This window comes from Styela clava, chromosome 7 (assembly GCF_964204865.1).
Source record: "Styela clava chromosome 7, kaStyClav1.hap1.2, whole genome shotgun sequence".
Classification (NCBI taxonomy): domain Eukaryota; kingdom Metazoa; phylum Chordata; class Ascidiacea; order Stolidobranchia; family Styelidae; genus Styela; species Styela clava.
Genome location: NC_135256.1, coordinates 23989338 through 24017132, shown reverse-complemented (window position 1 = coordinate 24017132; position 27795 = coordinate 23989338). Strand labels below are relative to the sequence as shown.

Below are 27795 nucleotides of genomic sequence, written 5' to 3'. Positions count from 1 at the left end.
GAAAGGCATTAATTAAATCACAACAAGGCTCAAATTTAAAAAAAAATACCATGGTGAAACGATATATCTTATAACAGAACTTTAAATTCACATAAATATTGGCTGTCGGAATTTTAAGGTCTTCCTAATGGATAAATATATATGTTGATACTACTCAGATATTGAAAATAATTTCACAATAAAGATTTCATATGTGGAGTGATGACACGAATCTATCAGATAATATGAGAAAAAAATTGTGATCGATATAACGGCAGAGACCTCCAAGAAATCAAGGTTAGAAAGCTATTACTTTCATTTTATAACATTGTGTTATTGAAACTACGATCAAGTTTGTGAATTTGTATTCAACGAATGGAGACTATGGTATCGATGGCGGTACAACCTTCGCATCTATTTATTTTGAGTATTGGTCTGGAGCTAAAGTATCAAATCAAGTAATAGTTTTGTTTTGAATCAACAATTTAATCTAAACATAAATAAAAACTCCAATTATGTTTAAAAATATCTCCAGTTTCTATAATTCTATCGAAACGAGGATTATTTCTTCCAAATTATAATTTGACATAAATCACGATAAGTCGTCGTGACCATCGGATTTGCGACTCTAATTGTTGCCATGGCGATTATTCTAAATCCGATAACAATGCCAGAAATAGTGAGGAGAAAAGTCTGAACACTTAAAAATAAATAGCTATTTGCGAAAATAGCCACAAACAAGTAAGTATACGTGAATCATGCTTGTTTGGAGTGAAATATCAGAAACTGATTTCAAAATGCCTAGCTCGGTGATTGAAGGCAAAACCTGGATAAACATCTGAATTGTTTATATAGTAAATTTACACCAACTGCAGAACATTTTCCAGCATTTAATATCAATAACATTCGAAATGTTCAGTATTAATGATTCTGTTAAGACGAATCACATGTTTGAGGAAATCGAGGCTTTACAAAATTTGCAATTTGAGACGACACCCAACTGCATATTTACCCATTTATTCTAGGATTGGGTATATATGCCTAAATAATCTTGAAATGCAGGTTGAAATTTTCGAGATTTTGTATGCGTATCGCAATACTTACTTAAACCATGATTCGATTTATACATAATTCGTTACGAATTCCTTTTTAACTCGTCATGGTCTTTCATATGTATGTGTGTATTCATATTTAATATTACATTTATAACATAAAGAGGCGGTTTTGATTGAATTGAATGAGTTCGCTTTCTTTTGTGTAGAACAAAGCTTAGAAACATTATAAGGCAGAGTAGAATGGATTGAAAATGAACAGAGTCATCGGTCGATTTGTTATTACAAAACAGCGTTGTTAATCGTCTGCTGGGCGGTAGCTGGACGCGGAATGCGTCAGAGTGTTTTTTTTCGATGTCAAAGCGAGGGCCTGATCATATGTGTATTCATTTCTTATATGATAAAGATTATATTGCCCCGGGTTACGTACGCTGATCGCCCGTAAGGAAGAGTAAGGTGAAGGTGGTAAAGAGTAAGGTGTATAAGTTTCAGTAGAATTCGGGTAAATCGTTGCCGCAGATCATTACATCAAATCATTATCATATATATCAAGCTAGACCATGTGATTGACTGTGAATCATGCTCTAACACAGGGCTACTCAACTCGCGCACCGCGGTCCGAATTCGGCTTGTTCGATTCGGACCGCACCTGATTAATTCTTTATTTTGGATCACTGGCTCCACTTGGCTATGCAGAGGTTTCCTTTTATTAATTTAATTAATGACTTTCATAATTTTAAAGATTTTTCTTATAATTTCCTCATATTTGTACCTGACTATATATGAAAAGAACTAAGAACTATACCGCCATAATAGACAATGCGAATTGCGCTATCATTGGCGAATCGAAAAATCGAATAAATATTGGCCAGTCGAGGAAGTGCGCGTTTAAGGATGTCAAAATATAATTTCTGAAAAAACCGGCCCCCAATAATTTTGAAATTTTGTCTATAGATCTTTGGAAAAATAGTTGAGTAGTCCTGCTCTAACAGACTTCCCATGACATCCAGGCGCGGTTGGACACATTATAATTATGTTTTCGTTCTTTTGTGAGTGGTTTGCGGGTATTTGTAAAGGTAGTAATTGCACAGTTTTGACCACCAAGTGTTTTGTATTGAGTTGCCTCGGAATTATAATTACCTATCCTGGGTTACAAATACGACGAGGGTGTCACGTCAGAGGATACGAATAGTAGTTTGCAGGTTGTGGGAATTTGATATTAAAACTGTTGAGAAAGTCATCTCGAGGTCAAAAGAGTAAAAAGTGTGAGTGTTTTCTGGAAGTTATTTTTTTTTTTTTAATTTTACTTTGTTTGTTTTTATGTCTGTACACTCATTGCATCAGTACAACCAAAGCGACTTTTTCTTTTTGGTAAATTTAATTGAGCAATAAATTGGCTACAATATCATATCACGGAGGCAGCTTGACAACACAAGCGATATAAAATTGAACATAATTTATTGTCCATTTTAGTGAGCTTGTGTTGAGATATTCTAATCTGTTATTGCAATTAAAATTGCGTGAAATATCGCATTGAGTATGTGCCCAAATGTAAGTAAGATTGTAATTTTGATTAGTGGAACGTAGAGAAACAGACTTTTAAGAACGTGAAGTTGTAGAATCGCTTGAGAATCAAATTTTAGTGGGTGAGGTACCTGATGAAAGGAAAAAATTTATGACCAAGAAAATAACTATAGTTTTTCGCGCACATGCACAAAATAGCAAAACCAACATCCTCAACGCATCAGGTGATTTTCAAATCATGTTTCAATATTACTTTAATTTCGAGATCAGGAGTCAAAATTTTAATCTATTGTTGAAAATGCAGAGATATCTCTGCATTTTCAACAATAGATTAAAATTTTGATTCCTGATCTCGAAATATACCGCAATATGTGAAACGATAGGTTTATATTTTATACACTAGATTGACTACAAAATTTATTATTATTAGAATTATTGTCATATCAATTCTGTAAAATCGTGTCGACATTGCGACTATAGTACGTTTATATTGAAAGTCCGAAATTTGATGCAAAGTACAGTAGTTAGATTTCTTTGCCAACTATTCGAATATATATATATATTGCTCTAGAAAGCTCACCCAACTTTTTATATATTCAAAAGATGCACGACTAAACAAAAATGTTACTATATCTGAAAAAGCTTTCTGTGTTAATGTAACGACCTTATTCACCCTCTGTAATTCCTATTACGCACCAAATGCTTAACCTGTTAATGGAATACCCTAATACTACACGAGATTTGAAGTAAAGTACATTAGCTACCAGTTTTAAACAAATATGAATCTGAGTTATACGCGGTCAAACGTGCTAATTAAATTGTTAATTGGGTGCATATTCGATTCGTCGTGGACGACTGTGCACTCGCTAATAAATTACGCCCTTATAAATAAGAATAATAAACGGGACATGTGTATCGTTACTCTTCTAAAAGTTCCGTGCATTCTAGTATTCTATTGCTTGCAGTATGTATTGATATTAGACAGGCATAAAATTGGTAATTGAGATGACCTCCGATTTTATTTTCAATCCGGATTGGCAATACCTTTATCTTGCAAACAAACAATATAACTATAAGAAAGGAACAATATAACTAGGTGAGATGTAATAGTTTTATCGCTTTGTATGGTATTTGGCAGACAATATTTATAGTTGGTTTTCTTATTTTGTCGTTCGAGATTTCCCGAAAATTCCCAGCAAGGAATTCGAATCATTTCGTTTGATACATTTAAGTGGAGGAAAATATTAACAGATGTGTCTTTACAATACACATTTTCACATCACACGCAGAGGTAAAAAAAATCAATGAAGGTACTATTGAGAAGCTCGCAGACATTACACGAAATCATTAAGAATTTCGAAATTTAGCGGTTTAATGTAGGGCAAATATTACAAACAACTGCACGGATTACGTTTCCGCAGATTTGATATTGACCGTCAGATTAAAGACATTGATTTATTGGCTTGTGAGATTTGACTAATTTGCTATATTTTCAATCATTATCAAGCTTAACCAAGTGTGATAACTATTATTTTCTCGCTCACAAAAGGTTAGAAAGCGAGCACAAGCTAAGAAAATAGCATCGGAGTTAGAGTGATTTTAGTAATAAAACGAAACGGGTAGCTACCGCATTAGTTTTTCCTGCCCGGAAAGTTTGTATGCATGTATTGCTCATATTATTGGGAACTTAAAATCATAAGGCTAGAACAAACGTTTTTGTTATTGTTTTTATTTGATAAGATAATAATTGTTTATATAATTAAACATAATTTGAGATATTTATATTGATGGGAATATTACGCTTATTTGAGTGTCAGCATTATTTCACCAAATCTAAATTTCGTTCTATGAAATCAAAATTATTTGTTTTTCATCTCATGCTAGATATATATAGATATATATTCATTTTATCAACAATTTGATAAAAGAACAAAGATAAAAGTTTGTGGGATATTGAGTCAGAGGTTAAGTGTTGACAGGGATACCGCATAGGCGTATACGACAGGTTTCGGCAACCTTTTTTGCACTGCGGACCGGATCAAATTCTTTCGCTTCCCGACCGTCAAAAAATATCATAAATTTTCAGTAATGAAATTTATTACAGCTCATGTTTATTCTGTAATGGGATTCTTCCACTTTGTTTGCCGTAACGCGAGGCTTCCATTTTGGAATTATTGATATTCATGTCACCCCTCTAGCCCAGCCCATTCCTGATCAATATATGGGCAAATAGAAACATCTTTTCCTTTTTGTGGTGATCAAAAATTTAATAATTTCAAACTGTTGTTTAATTAACCAGTGAAATTTCAGTAACCAATCTACCTGCTAATTTAAAGCTTCTAAAACATAATGTAGCGTTTTCCCTAATTCGGTAATTAACAACAGAAGAATTCTCATGTTCTATAATAATTGATAAAGTTGCACTGTTGCTGTAACTATTTTGACTGTATTATTTCGTGTAAATTGAATTACTTCATCACAGAATGTTTAAAAACCTGACAATGAAGTATTTTTTTACGTCTCAGCTCAAATTACGTCTAATGCAACAAAAAGTATAGGCGCCTAAAACGAATTTTTTTTGCCTATAACTGATTCACGGAGTTAAACTATGGCCCGGTATTTGTCTCACACCAATAACCCGATATTTATAAGCCGGGCTGTGACTCGGGGATTGCATTCAAACAATATAATCCGTTTACTAATTCCGACAAAATCTTTTCTCCCATGTCTGCGACAGTTCCTATGCTAACAACATGTCTGTATTTGTATGTGGTGAATACAATTTTTTGTATACTTCTAATGATTTCGTGAAAGAACTTAGTAGGAATTGTTTTGCTGTTCAGAAATCTAGAACATTCAGATAAACAAATCTCTTGTCCTACTTGTAACTGTCAAAACAATAAAAACGATAAAGCACCAATTTAGGTCCGATACTTGACAACTAGAAAAAGCTGTTACCTGCCTTTATAGAAAAATATCCAACTTACAATTCTAGTGATCATCTAATCTTTTTCCGTGTTGTTTGGCCAAAATTTATAATTTGATTTCCAATCACAGAGATGGGACTTCTCATTATTGCCTTCCAATTTGTATGGGGTGGAATTATATCGATTAGTATTTTCCTAGAACTTCGCTGAAAAATATTTTTATCTGAGCAACACATTCATGTTCCAATAGACTCAATATTTTGTTGCCGGTCCATAAGAAAATGGTCTTTAATTTATCACTCGGCGGCATGAAAAGTTCGGGATCTCAAGACAGAAGGTCGGGAATTCGTTGATGTAGCTCATGCTATTCAACCCGCTGAAGTCATTCGTTGAAGTTGCAAGAAAAAGACTTTTGGATTATGAATGAAAATTTAGTATTGGTTTGTGCCCTCTCCCCGTGAACAGATGCAATACATTTGATAATCATAAGCACCATTAACACTCTATCAGCAGTCGCTAATTCATATATCCCCACTAATCATAACACCACTAAAATTTGTCGAAAACAGTTGGGTGTGAGGGATTAGACTCGATTTAAGTGCAGCGTAATAACATAATTTATTATAAATGTTATGAGAACAATAGATATAAAGTGAGGTTGCATTCGGTTGCGCTTTATAATCATGGATCAAAAATAACTTTCCCCTCCGTTTTGAGTTTTTCATTTCATTCCAGATAAAATGTAATTCAAACCGAACCATTGACCTTTATAACCTATTGCGGAAAGGTTCAACTAGGTCGAGTATTGCTTGCGACTTTCGAAAGAAAAAAGTCAAATTGGTTTATCGAATGATCAAGTTTCATGATAAAAGCTGACCATAATTGCTGTAGAGTACGATTATCTGCTCGTTTTTGTTATACCAGCAATTTGACAGAATTCAGTATACTGTACTATTAAGCATAACCGTATATTTAATATATACACCTTGAATATATTGTATTCCGTTTTAATTTAAATGAGACAAGTAATCATATGCAAAAATATCTGTCGATGAATTGGCCCAGGATGAATAAAAGTGTTTGAGTTCAATTTTTGTCCGTGTAACTGACAGGTGGTAAAAGAAAATTTCAGTAAAAAATGGAAAATATTGACCTTTGTCTGCGGACAATTGCTACAGAATTTTGAATATATATAAACTAGATGATTGTTCTCTGTAACATTAAAAACGTATGTAATAACATAATTTTTACCTTGCTATATTATAGTCATACGCAACTTAAAGTCAGTCAGTTGTATGTGGCGAACATTTCAGAATACGGAATTTTATCGCGAGTTTCCAGCACTTTGTTAAGTAAAATTGAGATGCAGTGACGGAAATTTGCATCTGTGTTTCTTTTTAAATTCACGTGCAAATATAACTAAGGAACGGGCTCGACTCGACTACGCCATTCATTTTTACGTGATAAATGGGTATTTATGTAATAACCACATTTGTCTCCAATTTCTGAATAGTCATCCATTGCCACTCCTCAATCCAAAACGAAGTAAGTTGGGTGGAATATCCTTACCAATTTGCAAAACAACATTCACTTAATTGATATTAATTTTAAAATCGATATTTGCAGTTTTTTATCAGAAACATTTTAGAATTAAGGTTTTCAAGAAAATTTATTTCGAATTATAACTCTGCGCCACCAGTTGTATATGTGTGCTGACTGTATCTAGTAATTAAAGAATAAATTCACGGCACCGACGGTATCCATCAAGTAATTGCTATTTAGGCAATTACCACTGGCGAGACATTAAACTTGGAATGCCTCCGAGTTGATTGGACTTTGTTGTAAATAGATACTCATATACAAATAAATATAGATGTGAATTTTTTCTTATTTATGCATCTGTACATACGTACAGCCATTCTTGTAAATTATACTCTAAAACTAGTCGCAGTGAAAATATTCCCCTCACATATTTTTCTAACAGCTTATCTACCGGATATTGGTTGAACGTACGATTAAGTCGCGTGGCTACTTCCCAAAGTAGTCTGGTTATATGAAATACCGATTATTGTAGAACTACCGGGCTATCATTCGTTATAATCTCTTTACGTCCAGGAAGTTTATTATCTGATTCAATTTAGAAAGTCATTTTATAACTTAAGATCGTTCAAACAACATATTGCCGAACGTCAATATTGCTAATTTAATTGAGTGTATGCAAGAAGATATCCTATTGGTTGATTGATAAATATAAAGATTTTTGCTGGGGCTTGAATGTAGGTTTCATATAGCGATGTCTTATTTCATTTTGTGGACACAGTCATCACACTGGTACTTCTCGTGAAGTTTTTACATGTCCATTAAAGTTGTTGTTATTTTTGACCCAGAATGCGGTTTCCATGTGTCAGCATTTTATTGTAATTTGAACGTCAATTTCAGCATCTTTTCTCTTTTCAGTGTTACATAAACATGTTTTCTAGTCACAACTGTTCATGACCGGACAAGAATATGACATTTCGCCATATGCCTAAAAAGAAAATTGTCGAACTCCCAGATTAAAATCTCAACCAGATTTAAGTAGTTTCTATGTAATAATACCGATCAGATCAAAATATGTATTTTAGATCAAAATATTATGTGTTGAAATGTATTCGCACGAAAATAATATAACCTTTGAATTGAAGAAATACTCATTCGCCTATATAGTTTATGCATATTGAATCTTATTCCTCGCGAGGTACTTTAAAAACGATTTTGTTGACTGGGGATAAATTTGTTGTTTATTATTTTATAGTCAATTATTTCTAACTTGACGCGCTTTAAACGTTTTTTCCTAACCTGTGAGTTTCGAAAGTAATTTATGTTAGGTATTCCCAAAGCATTTATAAGATAAGCATTTACGACTAAAAATAAAAGGAAAATAGTTTGATATTATTTGAAATTGGTTATTTTTTGAATACTATCAATCTTTTTGTTGGAACGCTTTGTACCGACATATGCTGTTATATTACTGTTCATATAGGGATGGACCTACAACAAGGCTAATCCGCTCATTGTTTGTAATGTGGCCGCGCAGTTGTCGTGAAGGTGTTCCTGTAGGTTCACTGGTTTGACAGCTTCGTAACAATAAAGTTGGGCTATATAACGTTCCGAGCGTGTATATACCGGTTATGTTTATTTCAGACTTTTTTATTTATTTTTCAAGACGCCTTAGAAAAGCCTGCACTTCATTGTCGCCTTAGCCACTTATAGTATGGTACCAAAGCATGGACAAACAATGGTGTAAGGCTGCCATTATAAATTGTAATCATAGTTCAAACTTTCGAGATAGACGTCGTTTTGGGCTTTGCGTCTGGGAACGATGTCGTAATAGCTATGTGACCTGCTATTAGACGAGGGTTGTAACCACATTCGAATCACTGCTGTAAAAAGTAATTGCGTTCAGCATTCGATCATTGCCTAAGGTCTCGAACATGAAGTATCGTTTTATCAGGCAGCAAAGCGAGAAAGAATTACGACAAATGTGTCGAAAGGCAGAGAGGAAGCTGTAAATGATAATAAACTTTGTGAAACAGACTGTCGGTATCCGGAAAGTTGACTTTAGGAGGCAACTTAGGTGAGGGTGTATATTTTGAATTCTTGTTTGTAAACTAATCATAGAATACAGTCAGCACCAGATTGCCTTAACTTTAAGAGCGAGCCTATGGAAAATGCGACAGACACAACACGCGGTCGCACAGGTAGCAGTGACCTAAAGCAGGCCTTGGTCAACGTCAATGAGATAAACCGAAATGTAAGCTTTAAAATTAGTCTCATTAGACCGCAAATCAAAATAGAATGGTTGCAGTTGCTCAGTGACAAAATGTTGGCAAGAATTATTACACAGAATGTTACGCTTAATCACGAATTAGTTTTGTGTAGTTTTATATTCCGTCAATCTTCGCGGTGGTCTAGCTTCAACGAAAATGTTTATTTATAGTGGTTGATGACTTCCAACCACGTGTTTGTTGTGTCCTACTATACAACATAAATGTATCAAAATGTTTCACGAGAGATACTTGGATTGTAATGATATTTTCACTTTATCAAAATTATAATATACTAATGAATGAGTATAGATGGTCAAGTTTTGAATTACGCTCTTAATCACGAGAATTTATTTCGTATTGACTCTATCGTTTAAAATGAAAAAAATTATAGAATGTATTAAAACTTTCGGGATGCAGACAATTGCAACATTTTGTTAATATTTATTTTTTTCCCAGCGACACAGAGTCGGTCTCAATTAACCGAGTTCATCAGTATTTTGAGATCAGACTGTTGAACTTAAAGACGATTATGGTGAGCACGATATAAATGCGTAAGATGGCTTGTAATGTCATTCAGAGTGGCAATTAAACAGACATTTTATAGACTATGTTGGATAATTTTCGCTAATTTATATAATAACACCTTTCGAGCAAAATCTTTTTTTCGGCATGACCAGTCTATTCGCTGTACATTGGCATTACCAATAGTCAATTTTTTTGTTTAAAAATAAGATACATATTTTAAACCATACAATTAAGAAAATTTGATTTAATATTGGAAAATTTGACATGGATATAATTTACTTGGCTTAATTAGGTATAAATAGGATATATGACTAAGATACAATTATTGCTGCCGAACACTGTAATTAATTTTCCTAATTTTCGCGAGAAAAAAGTTTTATTCGTTAAAGATGGCCCGACAGTTGAGAAGCGCGTTTTTTTGTAAATGTAGCACTTAGGCTGTCTAGCATATGTCTTCCTGATTTCACGTAAACATAAATAATTGAAATTTGGCTTGTTGGTGTATTTCTATAAAGATAGTTGGTCAAGATTGACCTGAGTCTGATTTGTAAAATATCATTGAACTTGCTTGGCCTAGGCTATGTCATGAGTAACATGGTCATGCAAATCTACTGCCTAGTTTAAAAACAGAGTCCGATATATATGACAGGAAGACTATTGATTTTGTAGGAAGCTTTATTTGTTGGGCTTGTGGCAATCAGTTAGAATTGAGTTTTCAATGTTGTAATGATCATTCGCTGTTTGCTAAAAAGGAATTCAGACATACACAGTCACTTACCGAAAAAATTTTAATTGAAATATTTTTGTTTTCTAAAAACTAATATAAAATGAATTTTAAAATATTCTAACAATAATCCGCGGAAATCTGTGTCATAACATCTCATAGCTCCAGGCGTCAGTCGTAGTAACCAAATACAATTGTGGCATTTCATATAGCCTTTGTACGAGATGACTTTTTGGCCGACGTGAGCCTAATTCGGACAATTTGAACTCGTTCCGAATGCTGAGAGGATTATAGGAATCATTTGCATTTTATTTCTTGTTGGGAAATCGTTGGAATTTGTTTATTGATAATGATTGGGGGTGACACTAAAACGCTATAAGAGAGAGAAGAGAGAGATTTCTTGTTTCGTCAACCAGAAAACAAGCAATGGCAAAATATATATACAATAAAATATATATGTCATTTTTAGCAAACTTAGGAGCTTTATTTTGAATCAACATTAAACATATTTATCGATTAAACATCGATTATTAACAAGAATCTATTAGTATATTGCCGTTTAGTATTGACTCTCTAGCCTAGACATATCAGTCCTATGAGCGATTCAAATGTTTTAATTGTGCGCGAAAAATCCGCTCTACCACGCGACGTAATCTTAATTTAAAAAGCCAAATGTTATAAAATGTTGGTCGTACGGCTTATTCATTGGTACGTAGTTATTTAACGGGTGTGTTTAAAGACGGTGTGCTATAAAACGGGTTCTGTATTTCATATCTGAAAACCAAAGCAAATAATGCGTCATAAAAAATCTGCAAAAGTAAAGTTTGTAGCACCAAAGATAGAGGTCATATAATAGCTTGAGGCTCAAACGTCCATCTAAAATTTATTAACAAAAGAATACTAATTAAGTTTTGATATTATTATTACGGTACTGAACTAAGGTGAATCAGTATTATTTTGTTTGTTTTGATTGTCATAAGATTTGAAAAAATTGATAATAAATTAATTAGAAAATGTTAGATTTTTTTCCAAGTAAAGCAGTGATTTTGCGTCAGAGGTGACGCTTGTGACCGGTCTCATCTGGAACCGGCTCAAACCTGTCAGGTAAATAGTGGAATATTTGCTAAATGAACAAATTCTTATAACAAAGATTGTTGCTAATAGGAAACAAACACTTTTGTTGAACTTTATTAGAAAATTTTCCTTCATTCAAAAATGTAAATTACTTTATAACGCCACTGACATCCTTATGGTAAATGGCATGTCGCTACTTTTGTCGTTCCAGTTGGCGATTTCGTTGGCGTGTTTAATGGAACTTTTAACAAATGCGAAGCAATATCGTGTCAGTAGCAAGACAAGGATTGGAAATCTGGTGTCTTAGTTTGAAATACCACAATAATCATTTAGCAGTTTAGTTGATTTCATGTGAGGTTGTTGAGGGAAAATTCTATGCTGTTTGTGCGAAAGATTATCGTTTTATCGATATGAAATGAACTGTATATCGTAGTGATAACTGAACAAAGCCATTTTATATTTGGTATAGGAAAACCGAAAGAGTGAAGAACAAATACGGACAGCTAGTCTGTGTCAATACGAATGCTGCATTGTTCGACTGTAATTTTGTTAGCTTCAAAAACAACAAGGTCTCAAAAATACTGAATAAGGCTAACGCCAATAACTGATGTGCGTAATAGTTTTTATTCGGAATATATAAATAGTGTCGCACGCGGCAAATAAGGAATCTATGGATGGGTGTTGGATCATATTCTCTGACTTTAATACACCGCCGTACAATGTATAATACCATATGACGATAAGGATGTATATATAGGATCGAAGAAGTATAGATACAAATGCCTGAAAACAATGATTTGTTGATGGGGGTAGATTCGATCTATTATCGGAATTGAAGTAATATATAAATACATCAATGTATAAAGTTACAATTGTTAACCTGATGAAAAATTATGAAATTTATTCTCTCATTCAAAATTGAACTTTGTGTAAAATGTACTTTGATGTCACAGATCAACAATGATAACGATTTAGAAATGTAATAACTCGATAATATGACGCCGATCAAAAAATAACACCAGAACGACACACAAAACTGAACAAAAAGATCCAAATTGCGGAGATAAGAAAGAAAATTTGTCTCAAAATACTTCTCGAAGGTGCGTATACAGCATGTACTAGGTACCGGTATCAATTTGTGCGGAATTACCATTATCGATATATGGAGACATAATTATACATAATATACACCCATTACTTTTTTCATCTGTTTCGATTATTGGGTACAGTCGTGAGTATTTACTGATAAAAATTTGCACCACTGCTGGAGGTAATGGCTAAGTCGATTGACTAAGTAAAAGGTTTATACTAAGTTTAGTACTAAATGTTCTTAGTTTGGCGCAATATGAAATGATTTTTGTATAATTATGCATTTTTTCTAAATGGCAATATTCTGCAATTTGAGGTGTGAGATTAATAACGGCGCCGGCATAATTTAATTTTGTCACCAAGGTATTTGCTCGACAGGCAGTAGTTATCAATAAAATTGATGAAATGCAACCATATATGTGAAGTTTATTAATAACTTCTGTCGTTGTAATACCACAACGTATTGAATTCCGTTACCGTGAACCTTTACATCGTGGTCGTTGTTCGCATACGACACCAAAAATGAAATTCGATCTTTGTCGCTCTGCCGAATATACACTATGGAAAATATCAGAAAATGTCGATGAAATTTAACGACATTTGAAGCGATTAATACTGTCCGTTCGACCAAGTAGTCACTTTAGATAGAGCAACAGTTATCTTTATCCAACCAGCAATGTGTATAATAAGATTAGATGAAAAATAAGTTATATATTAATATTTAAATGTAAAGTAAACAATACAGTCTTTATCTGAAATAGGAATGGTAACGCGATACCATAAAAGAATATCTTAATATAAAAAAAGATTTAATGAAATATATGTCTGGTACAAACTAATTTTCCTGCAAAATGTGCGTCGTTCAAGATTTTTCCTGAAATTTTATCCTGTATTGTACACGTTGCATTGTTTCTTGTTCAGACGACGCATGAGACCAAACGACATCATGACGAGGCAACGCTGGGGAGCAGGATCAACAGATAGCAGTAAGTAAAATTGTTCTATTTTCATGCAAACTTTTTGACGGCTCCGAAAATGCTAAATAAAAAGATTTGTAATGCAAAATGAGGTATTGGGCAATGAATAATTGGACATTTATTGCAAATGAGATTAACATGATAATATTCTCTGCCAAAAATTATAAATATCAATTTACGATAAGGTTAAGTTACCTATGAAACTATGATAGGTGTACTGCTTCCAAGAAGAAAAATTTTCGATAGCGACTTGAATATGCGTATGTAAAAATTTTGTGATATCCGTATAAACTTGAAGTTATATCATATTAATTGGGCGCGAGCTCAAATGTAATGTAATATCTTCTGAATTTCAAAACTTCCTGGCGAATACCGGCATAAATTTCATATTCCGTTTCAAGATTTATTTTAAAAATGAATATATTAGCTAATAGGTAAAGTTTAAACGAAGTCGATCCCAACCTGTGCATTACACCTTCTTATTTTACAATTCGTTCACAACTCCGTTCAATTAATGCACATCTATTAGATTTTGGCAGCAGGCTTCCCTTTTTTCTGAGTGATTCAAGTGTCTTGCTGCACACTAACACAAATATATTTTATTTATGGGAAAAATTTGCCGTTCATGAACGCTATTTTAAAATATTTACTGGCCCCGGCTTCAATATACTTGGAAAATGGGCGAACTTTTACAGATTCCCTTTTCATCATAAAGCTTTTTGCATGTTCTCCCACGTTTACAAAACTGCACTGCCCATAAACACGAATAATAGGAAACGAATTGATACAAATTTTCAACAAGGTCTGAGATATTATATCTCCAAAATCCATTGTATATTTTAATCATTGTAAGCGCACAAAATTAAACCAAATGAATTGATGTACGATGTATAACTTTATAGGCTCGGTACATTTCGTTTGATTACGCAGAGCGCTGCCTCTCGAATAAACATAATTAGACATTTCATAAATATTTGAGAGTCTTAGAACAGAGTAATATTAGTTCACGGTGTATATTACGCGGTAAAAATAGACAATTTATATTTGTAAAACCCACTGTAGACAAGAAAGTCACTTGAAATCTTGTACAAACTACCAAGTGGAATTATCGGGAATTATTCTCAATAAAATCTCAAGAAGATTGGGTTCTATTGAGAAAATGACACCTTTATTAAGGTAATTGAAAAGAATGCTAAGCAACAGCTTAAGTCTGCAAGTATACGAAAAGAATATAATAATAACTCCTCATCAAATAGATGGGAGATATTGCTGAGTAATAGACAATGAACATACTCATGACCCCGTGGATTTTATAAAGCTGCTATAAAACAAAATAAAATAATATTGACTCAATTAAAAATGTTGTTTCTGTTAGCTTCATTATTAACGAGCGCCGTTACTCAAATATGACAAAACGTGACAAAAAACTTCGTTTATTACATATTTATAGACGAACTTCGTCGCACTGAGTTCTGAACAGGCTACCTTTTCATTGCCATTTGGATATATTATGCGACTTCAGACATAAAAACTTCTATTGAATAAATTTATTTTAATGTTATTTAGCTCTTCATCGTTTATTCAGGTGTTTTATTTTAAACAGGTGAAGACTGCAGTTCTTTGGACGATGACCCTTTAATTGTAAGTGTACATTTATTAACGGAACCCGAATCTACGAGCAGTGTAAGAAAACATTATCAAGGAATGGTGGACATGTTGGATTCCGATCTCCAAGTCATATGCGTATCAGACAAGAACGAAATTCGGGAGATTGCAGGGAAATTCTCAAAGGTAACTGTTTAAATAATTATTCCCTTCTAGAAAATTTTAAGATTTTGTTTGGATTTGGAGTGATAGTGAACATTTTATGGAAATCTAATTGTTATACCATTCTTATCTGAGTACAGTATCTTAATTGAAAATAGGAAGCGTTGAGATAATTACTAATTTCCTCCAAGAGCTATTCAATAAATCAGACGGATTTCGCCAGCAAAATAAATTTGTACATACCGATAATATGTAATTAATATGATACGGTAAATTAATCCGTAATATTACAACATAAGGCGTTCCAGTAACTGACCGGTATAATCCGACATGCGACTCTTGCGATTATGACGTTTTGACATTGTTTCTATATATGCTATATATTTCTGTAAAAACGCCTTCCAGTAATACGGAAAATATTTTTGCTGGCGATTTTATTCCTAGTATTAAAGATTTGTTATGGCTACTATATTAAAATGAGATTTAGATACCTCAATTAGTAACCCATCAGATTCGATATATATATATATAGTTAGTCGTTCATTCACTGCAAAAATGGTTATCACAGAGTATAATCCAACATATTTATTGTCATTTACACTGATATTTTTTTTAAATGTCAAACATAAAATAGAACAAAAGAGTTGAACGAAACGGTCGGAAGTGTTGGTATTGATGATCATTAAAAATGGTAGTTTTCGATACTTTAATGTTACTAAGTTAAGCCAATTTGATTGAAAATAATTCTACAAAAAATGCTACACAACTCTGATGCCTTTCGTAATTTCATTGTTATTCTTCGAAAATGGCGCCTCGAGTAATATAAAACACTAATAATTGACTCCTCTGATGGCGAACAAAGACCTTTGAATTTGAGTAATCCTTTAAAACGGAATACAAATTAACGCCGATATTTTCATTTTTTTGCTGGTGACAGTTAAATTTAGAAACCCAAATTAAAGTGTCGTCGTCAATTAAGAGCACTTGACTGTCTTGTTAAACGTACTTCAATAAAAAGTAAAATCTAGACTTTCGAGAGGACTATAAAGGACATAAGGTCCATGCGTATATTGTCAAAAATTGCGATAGACGCAGAAGGGTGTCACAAGAAAGAACTCGTGATGGAAATGACATTGTTTTTATTCTATTGCCATAACACTTACAAAAATGATGCTTGTTATTCTCACTTCTTTCGTTCAGCTCAGTGATTATAACTTAATGCTCTTTGGTTTTTATGATGGGTGTTTTGGTACTGTATTTAATTGGTTATAATTAGATGGCGGTGAGCAGTCGTGGAGAATTTACTCAGTTGTAAATATCATTAAACAGACGACGAGCTAGTATAAATGGCGCCAAGTGCTATTGTTAATCATGAAATACCTATAAAGGTTAACGTCACGACCATCATAAAATTACTTCCAGTTTTCTTCTATAAGACTTAATTATCGTTTTATCGGGAATATTTTGAAAGATAGATCAGTATCGACGGCATATTGGGATATTTTTGTGACGACTGTGTATTAGCAAGATTGCATTTCTGATATAATGATCAGTATTTCCGGACCACAGACAGTTTTATGTTACATACTGTTATTTTCAGAAACATATATCCATCACATAACGAAATATTTGAATGATAGGCATATCATCAGGTTTTTAAAATGAATCAGAAGACCATAACAATTTCCTTTTACAGATAACAAACAGTTAAGATGCATACCTTTGTGCATCTGCCCAAACTTGTATCTTCATTCTTACTTTTTACTATTTTTATAAATTATATCTTCGATGCACGCGTTGCCCTTTTTACTCATAGCCATCCATGTCAACCCTCAAAGTCATATAAGCACCAATGCGCAAATTTAAGGTATGTGACAGACACGCAAGATGCAACATAAAATATGATCATTTTTGTCGTTTCGACACTTAAAACAAACTTTGCATTATCAATTCTATTCAGATACCGTCATCAGACGTCGAGATTCCCTGCCTCGCAACCGTACTATTTTTCAACGGTGATCAGCAACACCATCAAACAACTAAACACCGAAAAACAGCTGCACATCGATTAAACGGATTTAGTAAACCCGATTTATTGTTAAATCACATGTGGAATGGCAGATCCGATGTGTTCAATGTAGAACGCGATTTCGGAAACATGTTAGACGTCAAAGGTAATGACGTCACACACGGAAGGCACACTCCGTTTATTATTTGTGAGGACCAAAAATGGGATAATAATAACAGAAAAGTGCCAAGTTCGAATGTCACATCGCCATTTCTTCGTTATGATGAAATTCTAAAAGAAAGTGAAGAGAATGAGCAAAGTCATATCGAACTTCGAGAAAAAGATATCGGGTTCAGGAAACAGATATTTGATTTTGAAATGGCAGAAACTGCATTAGAAGCAAGAAAACAACTGGAAACTTGGCCATGGGAATTCCATCACAAGTATGATTTAACTTTTAATGATCATCTCTGTTTATGGAGATTAGCCTTAACAGCCAGTAGAGGCTAAACAAAATATGAATGTAACATGGAGATCATCTTGAAAGATATCACGGAAAAATATATTCGAAATGCTAGTTGTAACGATTGCGAGACACAGGTTTTTAGATGTTATGAACATATGCATTGGAAAAAATTACACTCATTCCCGTCAAGATGAGATATCCGAGATGAAACTATCGCGAATTTGAAAATATACTCCATAACAAACGGTTATTGCGCCACAATTTGTTCGACACCAGCAATCAAAACGCAAATAAGAGCATTAAACATTCCTACCCGTGTAAGATTACAAACAACAAAAAACAAACGCCTGTTCAGTATTGATAGAATGTTAAATTATGTAATTGATTATAATATAATAATGGTTCTCATGAAATACGATGCCACGCAAAGGTTTAATCTTATAGCCGCCTGTGACACAATACGACGAGCAACCAATTCCCAACAATTTTGTCGACAAGCTCAAAGTAAACACAAATAATTGTACCAGTACTTGTTCCACCATTATAGCGCATAAAGAAATTTGTAACACACAAAAAAAATTTGTAACACACATAAAAAATTGTTCGGTTTCGCGCATAATTTTAACGTTAAATGGATGCTTATATACCTATGATCTATTCCGATAAATTGAAATCACATAACTTGCTTATGCCCTGTTGGCGACCCCTGGCTTTATCTTCTATCGAATTCCTTTTTACAAACGGTTAATGCAAATGTCGTAACGCATTTTTGCTAATAGTAAATATGTGTATGTTATATAAATCATTTGCATGTGTCAGGGAGAAATGTCATGCCGATAGACGATTATAAACACATTTACAACGAACAGACAATGTTCAAATACATGGTCGACTCCATAGGTACCGTTAGGGACCTAGCTAAACAACGAGTTCACCGAAAAGGTTAAGCGTGATAAACTAAATTGTTCCCATAATTCAAAATAAAACTTAGGATAGATATCCGATATATATATCGGGCAGTAGTCATATAGGAATACCAAATATAAAATAGAGATTTTTTTTTCATATTGGGAATATAGGCAACAATTGCCCCAATAGTAATTACAGTATTCAGCAAAACAATTCAGATGCACAGTTCGTGTACAAGGCATATAGTACAATTCTAACACGATGAAAAAGATTTCGTCGTTTTCTTCAAAACTGAACAGTAGTACAGTTTTGTGGTTAATTTTGCTGTCTATCAACAAAGCACTATTTCAATGAGTTTTATATTTTTCAGGGCAAACGTTTCAAAAGGCATTACGCAATGCCAAACCAACTCGCAGGACTTCTACGAGTATCAACCTGATCGCGATGTTACGAGGCTATATGGCGACGTTATCGACACATCAAAAATATCGCGAAGGAGAAACTTGATGGGTGCTTATAATGATGCGGATACTTTCGTCAACTTGGTGGAGGAAACAACAGATGAGTTAAGAGAGAGGTCGAGGGGGAGAAAAAAAAAGCAAATAACCACGACCGATTTTCCTCTCATGGCAGTGAGAGAGGTTCACTATGGAAAACAGCACCTTCGTTACACGTTGTTCGTTAGCTCTGCCTCGTGGATCGATCAAGTCGAATTTTATCGTCTACTGCTTCGACGACATGAAGTGACATTGCGCGACGATTTTTGTTTTTTCACAATCTATTACGGCGAAAACACTGACATTCAGTTTGCATTAAAAAGACTGGCCCCCAACCAGCGTCCCGTTCCGTTGGGTTCTTCTATTCTACAGTTCAAAGTTCACAAAGTCGGACATTTGGTGCCGCTGTTGCCACACGCTTGTAAGCCTATAAGTGACATTAGATGGCAAACAAAAGACCACGACGGAAATTCGCTGCTGCTGCAAATATGCCATGTTCCGTCTGTTAGCGATACATCAAGTTCTCAATGCGAAAGAGAAATTCATCCACTTGATGACGCCGTGGCGTCGCCTTCTGAAGTGAAACACAGTAGTGATGAAGACAACGAATTTTCCCTAGAACGATTAGATAGTTTTATAGAACCTGAGCTGCCAGCTAGAATGCCATTGTTGACCCCAACGTTATATACAAACCCAACAGGCCGATCGCGTTTTGGTTCTCGTACTACCAGCTCTCTATCGCCTGGTTCTAGTTCGTCGAACTCGCCTGAAAGAAGGCCCCGGCGTTTTGGAGCTTATACACCAAGAGTATTTTCAGGGTCATCTTACGAATCTGCATTTGGTTCCACCAACACATTGCCCAATCCTAGACACACTTCTAAATCTGGATCTTCAAGTTGGACTTCGCGGATATCCGAATCAAGCGATGAACCAGAAAATACAAATTTTTACAGACGCGCCAAGTTTAAAAAAGATGTCCGCCGAAAAAGCGACGGAACGCTACAACCACGTCAAAAATCCAGACCAAAGTCGTCATCTAGGACTCCTAACCATAATAAACAATATAGTAATAATCATCGATATAGGTCATCTTCAAAAAATAGAAAGTCGCAAGATGCTGTGGAGGAAGAAGTAGAAGTTTATGTTTAGGTTGTATCCATGTACCTTATTTGTTCCCTTTTGTTTATTATCTAAACTTACTTGCAGTTTTTATATCTTTCTTTTCACTTATCGAATATTGGTATTTTTTTTACACTTTCCTTTGTTTTTGAACATTCCATTGTACAATTCAACTGTTCATTAACGTTGTCCTGAATTTATCTGGAATTGGGAAAATTGAGGATCAATTTATTGGCATATATTTAGAATAAAAATGTCACCACGATATGATTTTCAATATAATTTTACTTGCCGGGGAAGCTCTTGAATTCATTTTTTGAAAGAAAACTTTTCAGTTTGAAATGGAAATGTGAAGAATCTCCTTAATGATGCGTCTCACCAAATGATATACAGGAAACCAAGGGAAGCAATAAGTCGATTTTACAGATGCTGTAGCATAATTTCGTTTCCATATTTAAGCGTTCAATAACTGTTTGGTCATACCTGTTAAAAATGGTAGGCACAAATTAATCTCATTTGCAGAGAAGAGGTGGTGGAAAAAAGGGAGCAAAATTGGTCCATAACCACACCAGAAAGGCGCAATCTTGAATATATTCACCATCATACCACAAAGCTGAGTTGTTTGGTTTCAAATATACACCAACAAGGACAACACTTGTGTGGTATATTTTCATAGAATTTTTCCAAAGATAGATTGCTAGCAATCAAAGCACTTTCAGTTAGAAACTATTACAAAACACCATCAATTTAGTCATCCTTACTTGCTCAAAGTTGCATTCCTAATATGTGCAAGAAATAAATCTTATTCCTATTATAAAATCGCCCAATAACCAACCAGCCAATAGTCATAAGAAGAGTTTTAGGCAGGACAGCACTGCTTTTATGGTTTATTGTTCTTTGTTTTGTGCCACATGAATCATGGCGTGATTTTTTGTTTAGAGACTGAGACAATGCTGGTTGCTTTGGGTATAATAAACATTTGTTTAAGACGCCCAAGTATATTACGGATATACCAACAGAAACATCATGAAGTGCTATACACTATGCAGTGGAGGTAAGCGCGAGTAAGCTCGACATTGCAACATAACAATGTGTACTTTGAATACAATCCGTTTAACAAGTTAAAAATATTAATAAAAATGGCCAAAATGCTAAACAAGACAATTAAAGAGTAGATAATAGACAACCTTTTGTATATGTATACTCAGCAATGAAATAAAAGTGTTTCCACTAATATCCAATTTCACAAACAATTAATATTCTTTAATATTTAAACAAAAATTAAACCCTCGTATAGTAAATTTATTTCAATCAAAGGGTATAGATGATATAAGTTATTATATGTAACAATTTTATCATTCTTATAATATTTTTCTTCGTTTTGTATTATGAAATAGAACTCATATGCACCTATATGGTACCAGTTTCATAAAGGACGTAAATAATCTGCAGCGATCTGATAAAATTCTTCTTTCTGATGAAAAGCTTAGATCTGTTGCAAGAGCTTCCACGCATTAATGCTAGTTTTGGTATTTCCAAATAAACTTGAAGTATATATAGAGAAAGTAATATCTACAACTTTAAAAATGTTAAATATCTCTCATTCGAGCTCGAAATTTGAGCTGAAGTCAACATTTGAACTTCAAACGGTTTTATATACCAAATACAGCTGATCGTACCGAAAGATAATCTACAAATGTAAACAAAAAATTGATGTCTGGTGCAGCGGTCCAATACAAGCCATGTGGGCAATTACAGAATTGATTACAGTTGATCTTAATTGTTTAATTACATCTACAGATTTTATGTTATTATTTGCAGCTTGTACCCCTCCGTCAGAGAATATCGCCAATGTTAATATATTTCATTCCACACGCGTTTCTCGTGCATACAGTTGAATTAACTATTCGGGAAGAGGGCTATGATTTTTTGTGTACGAAAATAGGACTTATTGATGTAAGTAAATAGAAATAGAGGAACCAATACTTATTGTATATATGTCTATTTTTTAAAGCATGCAGTTTTCTAAATGGAGATTTTTTTAAATTCCTAGCATGCGTGCGTATGTTATATATATTACTGAGCTGTGTATGGTATGCCCATATGAATTTGAAGAACGACACGATTCAGTTACATCTAATTCCAGTTTAAAGAGATACAGAATAATTGATAGTAGTTATCCAAAACATTGCTAACTAAACTAAACTAAAAAGAATTACTAAGCCATTAAAGTATTCTAACAATCATATCATGAATACATCATTTTGTAAACTAGCCTATTTTTTTTGATAGATCACTATCAAAAGTTACTTGGAAGCTTTAGGTTGATGATGATAATGGTGAATCTCAGTGGCGGCGCGTGGTCATTTTGACAACCGGGGCAAGCTACTGCGGGACCAAGTCATCCCCATCTACGGGGACAGGATGAGCGCTGTAAGTTCTCCCATCATTTTATGAGTATAAAAACCATTCCATCGGTAACAACCAATCGGCAAAATCGACAATTTTTAACGATAAGAAAGTGTCTTTAAAACCAGTCCAAGTCAAGGGATTAATGAATATAGACATAATTTATTTTGAAACCTCTTTCAAAAGGAAAGGCAATATTTACCCAGATAAATACAATGACATATTAACAGAAACTTCGGGAAAGCAGACAAAACCTAAAATAAGGTTTAAAACGTTACTATGAAGAAAGGAAAGTTAATGCAAAGATAAGGACATGCGTCGCTCACTCATAGATATATATGCGGCTAGACTTCTACTGCTTGAACATATATGCAACACGCCGCGGTTTCTTGGAAGCGAAATGCTCAATAACGCGCTGATTAAAGTCATGCATCCCAGAAATAACGTCTCTGTGAATGGATAAAACAGCCAAAGAATTTAATCTATCTTGCTTCATTGTGTTTCTGAGATACGTTTTAACACGCTTCAGCGTGCTGAATGTTCGCTCTGCACGTTTATCATGGGGTAAAATTTGGAGACAGTAGCCAACAAATGGATGGAAAATTGACGTGCAAATTTTGAAAAATTTTTGGGGTTCATTAAAGAGAACGCGGCAAGGTGTTCAGTGCGCAGACGATCGCCTATTTGATTCACCAGAATGTCACAGCATTCCTTTGCAGACAAAATCAAACGCTGCGTTGTTTGCCCGAGGCGTAAAGTAGCACTCCATGTGTCGTCGTATTTTATTGTTTCCCGGATACGAGATACAGCATCGCAGAAGTCTGAAATACACGACTGCACAGCCGCTCCATCCATTAGCCTTGACTGCAATGCGCCGTATAATACATCCGCGTGATAGAATATTGTGGAGAAAGCGAGAAAAAATGAAAACTCACCATCTTCTAGTAGACGCTTTAGACCTGCCGCGTCCCTCACAAAGCGTTCGTCCCAAACCGGAGAGCTCTGAATGCCATTGAAACGCTCAATGAGCTCAGACCTAATTTCGGACACGCCCTGCACCACGCGTAATTGGAAGTTCCAACGTGTTGGTGCACAAGCTGGGAGACGGCGGCTACATATCTGGCGAAGGAGGTCAGAGCGCTTCGGCGAAACGGAAAAAAATGAAGAAAACCCCGAAACATTTGCAAAAAATATACGGACGAGAGGGGTATCAAGACACATATTTTTAATAACGAGGTTAAATTGGTGTGCATAACAATGTAAAAATTGCGCATGAGGAAAATCTTCTTTTATATAAACTGAACACCATGTTTCGACCCACTCATGACTGCCGCGCCGTCATAAGTTTGAGCTATCAATTTTGACTTCGCGTTGTAAGGCTGTAACACTTCTTCCAGTACAGCCGATATCCCGCAAGCCGTGCGATCAACGATTGGTACAAAGCTGTGAAATCTCTCGGTAGGTTTACCATCTTTCACAAACCGAAAAATCACAGCCAGTTGGGAAACGCACGTGATGTCAGTTGTCTCGTCAGACTGAATCGAAAGGAACTGGCAATTCTCAATTTCCAGAGCCAAATGTTGTAAATAAATTTTATACATTGAGTCGAGCAAATCATTTTGGATATCCTTAGATGTCCCTTTCGAAACAGTTGCGGCATCAAGATGATCTCTCAATACTGTATCTAGGGATGCGGTGTATTCCACCATATCCAAAAATACCCCTTTATTAGAAGAGCCAGCCCGTTCATCGTGCCCACGGAGGGACAGCTCGTGACAACCAATGAACTTCAAAACATCTATCAATCGACCGAGAACATGGCGGTTTTTCTCGACGTTTTGGTTGTGCCGACGAATAGAAACCGCGCGTCCTTCATCCAACTGTGCTGCAATATTAACATTTCCGAATGTTCGTTATTTTACTGCAATGTCCAGATGCTCCATAGAAGATTGATGATTCCTGACACGCTCGGAAAGATGTTTAAGATCTCTAAAACCAAATTTGCACCAACGTGAGTCACAGGCGGTAGCAAAAAGTAGGCAATAAAAACAAAAAAGTGCATTTTTGTCCTCGCTGTAACACAACCATTCGTGTTTTTTATACCAAGTTTCTCCGCAGAATGTACGCCGACGCTTTCCTCCGTCATGGGATTGTTCCAGTGAACAATTTTTTGGTTGATAAGGCCCAAGACGTTGTACCTCTAATTTTTGTTCCAGCAGCAGCTGCGAAAACGGAGTGCGAAGTAGTGCATCAACCTTATTCATTATGAGGTCTAAGGCTAAGAAATGCGAAGGCGGAAAGAAGTGAGGAGCTCAAAAGGAATGTGGAAAATCGAAAGCAAATGGACTAAAGGTCTCTCAATTCAATTAAACTGATTCAAATAGCGAAACAAGCGACAAAAACGAAGGCGAGGAAACTATCAACTCTTCAAGCAACCAACGAACGAGAAGGAATGCGTGAATATGTCAACACGTTGTTGTAAGAAACGTCGGCATTGTGTCGTCATAATTTCGGGGCTAGCCCCGATGATTTAGTAAAAGAAACAGAAAACAAACGAGACAAACGCGGCGAGTGGAAGATAAAAGAGAGAATACGATATACAATGAGCAACCGGGGCAAAATCGGCGTCGCCCCGTCGACGTTCGGCGAAGGCTTTGCGAGCAAAAAATGAACCATGTCGGGAGAATATGGCTAGTGTAGACAGTCTGTGCAACCGATATCGAAAAAACAACCGGGACATTGCCCCGGTTGGCCCTATTGACGCGCTGCCGCTGGAGTCGAATCTGTACATATTTCGCCCAATCTTCCAATAGGGTTGGTAACGCCCTATAAACATACAGCCAAAATATACACATACAGTCAATCAAATGTTTACAGTCAATGTCATATGAATACACAGTCAACATTCGAGTGAGAGAAAAGCATTCAAGCAGTGTTATGAAGATATACTCCGTGTACATGTACTGTAGTGTTCATGGTTCGATGGTCATGAATTGCAAGATTGATTTAGAAGGATTTAGCAGAAGGATTGATTTAGCAGAAGGACATTGACGGCGTGGCTGGTGCTGGTTCTATTGTATGGTGTTATTCGCTGTTTATTAAGTTGTATCAGTTACTTTTCTGCATACTGAATTGTAGCAGTAAAAGTCTCTTATTTTGCGTGCAAATATCGTGTGTTGCTTTGGGGAAAGCTTAGCAAGATAAAGAACATTGAAGATAGAGGCGAGACACTACATGTACCAATGCGGCTGCCTCTACTACATGTTATGTGTATGACGATACATACAGATTCAGTTGTTCGTAGCGGATGAAGGCCTATGAGAAGCCGCAATCCAAGAAGTGATCTTGACCCACAAAATCTGATCGTTCATATAAAGAGAAGTGCGTGGACCTTTGACCTATTATGAATAAAATATTGTTTGGACACTGGTAGTGAGCATGAGACGAACTTATCATCAGGGGAGCACAACATGCGGCTGTCAATAATAAAAATAGTGGTCGTGCTGATGTTTTTAACCGCAAAACGTATATACGACTAAGAGAAGCAACGACGCAATTAGTATAAAATACAATCCGGTAGGCGCCCAGGATCTCCGCTGATACACGAAGCGGCCCACACTTTCGAGCCAGTTTACGATATAATGGCGACAACGCGGAAATATACGTCGGAGTGCGTGGATGACGCTACTTGGAGCAGTGGTCCGGCCTGCATTCGAATGTAAGATTGCCGGTATCATAAACCGTGAGAAACATGCAAAACATTGTTTCATGTCTCTAAATCGGAAAAGATAATGGTCAGAAGAGAAAAGGTATTTAATTCCAAATTCAAGATGAAGTGCTTATAATCGAGACAGCAGCGCTGACAGCAAGCTGATAATTTAAAGTTGCATTTCTTTGGTCATATGTCAGACACATATATATGCTAAATTGAAAGGGATATCTGGATATATGGAGCATATAAAAAAGTGTACGCCGGCAGAAATTACCGCATCGAAGAATCAAATATAGTGGCAAATCAACTTGGTGTAGCGGGGAGACAGTGTCCCTATGGAGAACGATCGATCTTCACGCGATATACAAAATGGTGCACAACACAATCTAGCACGCGAACGTTTTTGTAAAAGTTGTATTTATAATGATACCAATAACTCACGTTTATTCTATTCAATTCAAGAGTCTTGCTGTACACTAAGACAGATGTATTTCTGTAACATCGGTCAGAATTACATTTGTGTTAGTGTGCAATTGAAGTGACTCTCAACTTGAACTTCTGATATCGAGGGCAAACCAGGTCTTGCATGAGGTTTTCTAACCAAATTCGTTACTTTATAAGCGTTATTTCGCCACGAAAAAGAGAAGTTCTCAGTTTTTGTTGAGAAATGCCAAAATCTGGATACGTTCAGTTGTGAACAAGCATTCTCAATCATAAAAATAAGCAATAAAATAAACAAACGAATTTCTTTAACAGATGAACATTTAGATTCAGTGATGCGCATTTAAAGTGCATATTTTTGGTCCACTAATAACGTTTTCAAATTAGTCCTCATTATTCGAAGGTGACGTGGCACGCGACAAGAATATTTTGATAACTTCGACAGATATCCTCATTTGAATTGTTAACCCCTGTGATATATCATAGACGTAGTTGAGTGCGTTTATCCTGGTAAACAAACTGACTATTCATCGATTGCGTTTTGTTTTTTTACTTTGAGTACTTTTATTTTGATTCATCGCCAGTAACCCTGGCCTCCCTCACGCAGGAGGGCTAAAAGAGTACTTAAACAAATAAATGCAAATGATATTTAACCTAAATAAGAAATGAATTGAGCATGGTGACGTGGCACGCGACAACAATATTTTGATAACTTCGACAGATATCCTCATTTGAATTGTGAACCCCTGTGATATATCATAGACGTAGTTGAGTGCGTTTATCCTGG

General features: G+C 35.2%; 1 protein-coding gene across 4 annotated transcripts; it reads left to right on the top strand.

The window, feature by feature from the left end:
• Positions 1 to 102: 102 nt before the first annotated feature.
• On the top strand, positions 103 to 20746 carry LOC120327571 (uncharacterized). Of its 4 annotated transcripts, XM_078114222.1 has the most exons (6): positions 109 to 276; positions 12568 to 12714; positions 13625 to 13689; positions 15284 to 15471; positions 17408 to 17898; positions 19201 to 20746. In XM_078114222.1, exons 3-6 carry the CDS (start codon positions 13632 to 13634, stop codon positions 20474 to 20476), a joined length of 2013 nt encoding a protein of 670 aa, XP_077970348.1. In that variant the 5' UTR covers positions 109 to 276; positions 12568 to 12714; positions 13625 to 13631; the 3' UTR covers positions 20477 to 20746. The 4 variants fall into 4 exon arrangements, with proteins under 4 accessions (XP_077970349.1, XP_077970348.1, XP_039249831.2 ...); XM_078114223.1 differs by lacking the exon at positions 12568 to 12714 and having other exon boundaries at positions 103 to 276; XM_039393897.2 differs by lacking the exons at positions 109 to 276; positions 12568 to 12714 and adding an exon at positions 3515 to 3651.
• Positions 20747 to 27795: the final 7049 nt, after the last annotated feature.